The following is a 6,000-nucleotide window of genomic DNA, read 5'->3' on the forward strand; positions in this document are numbered from 1 at the left end:
GGGGAACGCCACTCTGTCAAGGCCTATATGGGAAAAGAATCTGAAGAATAGTGGATGTATGTATAAGTGATTCACTTTACGGTATAGCACATTGTAAATCAACTATATTCCAATAAAAACTTTTTTTAAAAGTTTTAAAAAGAAAGCAAGCAGGTCTCTGGGTCTCCTGCGGTCCAGGAAAGAGAAACATTTACTTCAGGGACCTCCCCAGCCCTGGCTGCATGTTAGAACCATCTGGGGAGTTGAAGAAAAACATTCCTGTGGAGACCAGTTGAATTCAGATCTCCAGGTGCCTGTGTTTTTCATCTCTCTGGGCGATTCTACCGTACAGCCAAGGTCAAGGGCCACTGACTGACTCAAGAGGCAGAAGGAATGAGAGAGAGAGAGAGCAGGGGGTGCTTCGCGCTTTTCCTGGGTCCATAAAACTGACCTCGCTCGGCTCACTCCAGGACCGGCTTCCCAATCCTCTAAGAAACTCTGCTCATGGTCCAGGGACCAGAAAGTACCTGTCACTTCCCTGAATTGCAGTCTGAAATAATCATAAATACTCCCTCCTCCCACCCTACTCACTCCACGGCCTTTCCACCCATGCCTTGGGGGTGGGACATGGACACACAGCAGAATCAAGAGTCCCATCCTCACTGCCCACCAGAGTCCAGGAGCCCAGACACCCAGGAATCAACAGCTATTCACAATTCAGTAACTGGTTAATCACTCCAGGGCCCCTCCTCTCACGATGCCCTCCTCACCCTAATCTGAACATCCTGGGGGGATCGTTCAGTTTCTCCCTTCCCCCTTTCTCCCTTGGTGACCATAATATTGTTTTCTACATCTGTAACTTTTTTTTCCTATTTTGAGGTGAATCCCAGAATGGGAGCCAGTGAGAGGACAGAGGCGCATGACTCAGCAGAAACCGGAGAGCAGGTGTGGAATGGGGCAACCCAGCAAGGAATTGGGCCCTCTGTTCTGGCCAAGGGTGGGGCAGGCCTGATTTCATTTTTGAAACCAACAGTGACCTTAACTACAATCACTCAGATCGTATAGCCAGTACCTGAGGCAGCCTCCTAAACACACACAAAATACATCTCTCGTCTCCCTCTCCCAGCCAGGACTGCAAACTCATCACTTGGATATTAACACGCCTCATCCCTGCCTCCTCTCTCCTCCAACACTGCATGTCCTACTTTCATTCTTCCACTTTTTTTTCTTCCCTCTCCTTTAAACCCCCTGGAGGGAAAAAATATATATATATATTAGCACCAGTCAAAGGAGATTGGAATCCAGGAGGAATTACTGGGCAGATTAGACAGTGAAGCCTCTCTCCCAGGAGAGGCTAGGACAGGTCACAAGCAGAACACCCTTGGCTGCTCAGACTCCCCCGGCCCCACCTGGGGTGAGAAGTCTTCCTGCCTGACTCAGCATCCCCGTGTCATAGCAAGTGTCGAACCACCTGTATCAGTGGACAGACAGGCAGGTCCCCAATCTAGGGAGAAAGGTGGTGTGTGTAAAACCTAGTTACACTGGGGTAGCCTTTCATTGCTAGGCTGGTCTCTACTGTCAAAATGCTTTAGCCCCACGGAGGGCCAAGAGGGAAAGAGTAAATGTATACAATAGCTCACTCACTTTGTCGAACAATGCTGTAAACCGACAATGTGTGTTAATCGCTTCAGTTGTGTCCGACTCTTTGCGACCCCATGGACTATATAGCCCACCGGGATTCTCCAGGCAAAAATACTGGAGTGGGTTGCCATGCCCTTCTCCAAAGCTTTAAAAAAAAAAAAATGGTTTAGCCTCTAACAGGGACTCTCAACTCTTGTTACACATTAAAATAACCTGAAGAACGTCTGAGCAGTACTGATGCCAGAGCCCCAGACCAAAGATTCTGCCTCAGCTGCTCTGAGTTGGGGCCCTGGCTTTTTTATAGCGTTCCTATTCTCTGCAGCCCAGGTTGAGAACCATTGGCCCAGCCACACCAGAATCCGGTGCCATGTTAAGCCGGGTGATTCCAGTTCTGAGCATTAGCTTTGGAGGCAGGGAAACCCGAACAACAGGCCCGGCTGCCTACTACCCTTTCAGCTTTAGCTTCCTCGTCCATGAAGTATGGACAACAATCCTACTTAAGTCAACCGGAGGAGCTCCTGGCACACAGTAGGGGTTCAGGAAGAGACTGCTCCCATTCACTTACTCTAACTCCTACTTAGAAATATCCGGTCATCATATATCCATGGAAGGGCACTAGTTGTATACACTAGGACTAGTTTTCCCACTCACATCAGTTTCCTTAGTCTTGCAAAGCCCTACTTAATGGCAGAGGGCCCAAGGCTGGGGTTTCCAGAGCTGCCCTCACACCACTTGAAGCAGGGCAAGCAGGGTCTGAGCCACCCAGGGACCATGGACACCAGTGTGAATAATTGGGTACAAGGGAGCCGGCCATATGCTACTGGTTACATGTCATCTCCCACCAGTGCAGACTGGGCGAGGTGGGGAAGGGTACTGGGAGGAGTCAGTTTAGGGAGGGACCTGCCCCACACGTGCCTTCCCTGGTATCCACTAACATCGGGCCTTTGATTTGACTGATGAAGGCCAACCTCCAAATAGCTCTGGAGGGTAGGTACCAGAGGAATGGGGGGACAAAGAGACAGGCCAAATCCAAATAGCACTGGCCCAATTTACACCCTCTTTGGGAAGAGCTATACCCAGGGATGTTCAAAATTCATCTCTATTAAATGAGGGGACCTGGGCAAAGTGCCCAGCCCCAGGCCTTGACCTCCACTCGCCCTCCAGCCCCACCCTAAGTCTGAGGTCTTCACATCTGTAGGGTTAGTCATACTTCACTGAAACGAAGCCTCTGAGGAGCTGGGCAGGTTGGATGTTCAGACAGGCATCCTGAAAAGTCTGCTTTCCCCCCGAGGGTGACTGCCCCAGGCCTGGCCCGGCCATCCTCCTCATGTGCCCAGTCCCTCCCTGCAGAAACCTGTCCAACACGTGTTCTTCCCGGCTCCCTGAATAACTAGGTGCCACTGGCATGGAGCCAGCCTCTCCCCTGAACCAAGGCAGCAGGTCCAGGCCCTGAGGCCAGCACTGTGTCACTCCAACAAAGCCTGCACGGAGCCTGAGATGGAGAAAAAGGGGTGTAGTGCTCGCAACTGTGGGAAGCCCTCTGTCCTGACTGCCAACCAGGCTGGCAGGGAGCTCTGTCTCCCCTACCCACCTCCAGGTGTACCCACGCACCTCCCCTGTGCCCCTGGAGAAGCTCCTCAGGCTGCCAGTGAACCCAGCCCAAGGCCCCTTCCAGCATCCTCGCAGACAGCTCCCGCCCACACCCTGACAGACAGACACCACCTCCTGGCTTCCCCTTGTCTCTCCCAGCACCTCCCATCCCAAACCAGAGCTCCAGGGCCCGGTGTGGGGAAGGCGCCCTACTGGAAGGGAAGGGAGGTCAGGGATTCCAGGACCCCCCACCCTTGGTCCCACCAACTGGCAAGCTCAGTGGATGGGCAGAACACACCTGTCTCCAAGACTCTCTCACCTCTGAGTCTCCCCGAAGGACATTCCATGCCCTCCCTCAACTGCATACAGATGGCCTGGTCTTAAAGACATGAAAAGAGGGGAAGCCACAGGCCCAGGAGCTGGGTCACGCTGCGGGCACAGCGAGTGTGAAAGCTTGGCCCCATATATCTGCTGCCTCCACGGCCCAGAAACACAGGGGAGCAACCTGTCTGCGGAGGATAACCCTGGTAGGGGATGTCTGGGGGGGGGGGGGGGTCTGTGAGCAGACAGGTGACAGAATGAGTGTCCTGAGTGTCCAGGTGGGCGGGGACTTAGGGGACACAGCATGTGACAATGGTGGCAAGGATAATAATTAAGACAAACATGAAATACACATGCACAGCATGTACACGGGCCAGACTTTTCAAGTGTGTATACACATTACATTAGCTCCTTTAATCTCTGTAACCACCCTAAGGAGGAGACACTGTTATTCCCATTTTACAGAGGAGAAGACTGAGGCACCGAGGGGGAGGGACTTGCTGAAGTTCACACACCTGATAAGTGGCAGGGCTGGGATTCAAATTGAGGCATTCTGCTCAAGTCCACCTTCCTACCTGCTAACGATCCCTCCTCCCTCACAGTGCAAAGGAAAGGGCGGGAGCAGCCTCCCCCACCCTCCCTGCGGAAAAGAAGCCGGAGCACAGATGTGAGCATTTGAGCTTCTGCTCACTTACTTTACAGCTCAGGGGGGTCCAGGGAAGTTCACTTCCATGGGCTCCCTCAACTGAAGATACAAACTCTACTCACCTCAGGTGGTTTACTGTGAGGCCTCAGTGAGACCATCAATGAAGCCTCTTAGCACAGGCTGAAAAGTACAACGTAAGTTAGGGGCTGGGGGTGGAGAGGAGAAACTTCCCTTTTCCTAAGTTCTTTAAAGACCTCTCAGCCATCATGGTTTTCCCATTTTTCCCTCCATGACATTCAGAGTTCAAGAATTTGGACACACTTCTTCACCTCCCAGCAATGCGAACTGCTTATCTAAGGATGCTGAGGGTGAGGAGGGAGGTCAGAATTGGGGAAAGCAATTTAGCCTGAGACTCTCCTCCTGACTGAGCAACAGCAGGTGCTCAATCTGTTGACCTGCTGAGCCCCTGAACTTGAAGTCCTGTGCCAGGGGGTGGGAAAGGAATGACCAAATGGACCCAGAAGAGGTTCCACCAAATAAAAAGAGATGCTTCTCCCAAAATGATACCCTGACAAGATGGGCAAAACAAATTGAAAACTTGTCACGCCAAAAATCCCTGAGAGATGCTGCTAAGGACTCAGGGGTGGGGGTGGGGGCGGGGGTGCTATCCTAACCCTAAAGAGAGCAGATTCCCAAACCTGCAAGAGCCCAGGTTCTGGGCTCCACTCTGCTCCAGAATCAGGCTGAACCCTCCCTAAGGGAAATGAAGATGTAACACAAAGAGCCAGTGAAGGACGGGTCACACAGCCAGGTGACTACAAAGTGACAATTTTAGTCAGTGCCACATTATGAAGTAGGTGTCACAGAAACACCTGATCACACAGACAACCTCCCCGGGGGGTACAGGGTGGAAACTGTTTCAAGAAGAAGCTGTTTAAGGGTGTGAGGCAGGGATGAGAGGGGTGCTAATAACATCACACTGGCCCCAGAGTCCTGCCCGCCTGCTCCCCCATCTCTGGGAGTCACTCAGACCTGGAAGGAGGTTGCCTGGCCGGGTGGGCAGGGAAGCTTTTGAGTCAGACCCCAGGGAGCACCCCCACCCCGGCACCTCCAGCTGGGATTCCAGGTGGGACTGGGCGGTCGATCTAGAGAACATCTTTCCACACTTCTCCCTGTGCCCCTAATTAAGCGCCGAGGGGGGGTCCCTCCCGTCCCTCCCAGCCCCTAATTAAGCGCCGAGGGGGGGGGTCCCTCCCAGGAGCGGACACCACTTTCAGAAGCAGCTGCCGCGGAGGGGCCGGGGTGCTTCTGGGCAGCTAGCTGCCTGGCCACTGCCTCCCCCAGGAAAAGTGTGGATGCGGACGGGCTCACCTCCACGACCGGCTCCCCAGGGCATGGCTGCGTCACCGGAGCCCCCGAGCTGCAGCTCCGGACGCCGGCTCTCAGGACCCGCCGCACCACCCGGGACACTGGCTGGGCCGCCATTGAAGCCTGCCGGCGGTGCAAGATCCCACAGGGTAGCCGATTCGGGAGGACGCTAGCCCGGGACTCGCCGCCCCGGGTCCTCGAGGCAGGGGCGGGGCGGGGGCGGGGCCCGAGCAGCCAATCGGCGTGGGCGCCGGGTCGCACGGCCTTCTGGGAATTGTAGTCCACCCCGGCGTCTCCTTTTTCCTGGCAGGCTGTGCTCTATCTAGGGAGGGCTTGGAAAACGCCAAGTGCAAACTCAGCCAAAGATCCTGAGTCTTTCCTACGGGCACCTCTGGACTTTGTGTCAGTCATATACCACGACCTAAATGCTTTAGGGCCAGGTGAATGAAATTTAA

General features: G+C 54.0%; 1 protein-coding gene across 2 annotated transcripts in view; it reads right to left on the minus strand.

The window, feature by feature from the left end:
• The window catches only part of MOCS1 (molybdenum cofactor synthesis 1), a 34,191-nt gene extending 28,455 nt beyond the window's left edge, over window positions 1–5,736 (minus strand). For both annotated transcript variants that reach the window (XM_065913238.1, XM_065913241.1), the window contains exon 1: window positions 5,549–5,736. In XM_065913238.1, the coding sequence (XP_065769310.1) occupies window positions 5,549–5,662 (114 nt within the window). In that variant the 5' untranslated portion in view covers window positions 5,663–5,736. The remainder of the gene's footprint in view (window positions 1–5,548) is intronic.
• Window positions 5,737–6,000: the final 264 nt, after the last annotated feature.

This window comes from Muntiacus reevesi, chromosome 20, assembly GCF_963930625.1.
Source record: "Muntiacus reevesi chromosome 20, mMunRee1.1, whole genome shotgun sequence".
In the NCBI taxonomy this organism is placed as follows: Eukaryota; Metazoa; Chordata; class Mammalia; order Artiodactyla; family Cervidae; genus Muntiacus; species Muntiacus reevesi.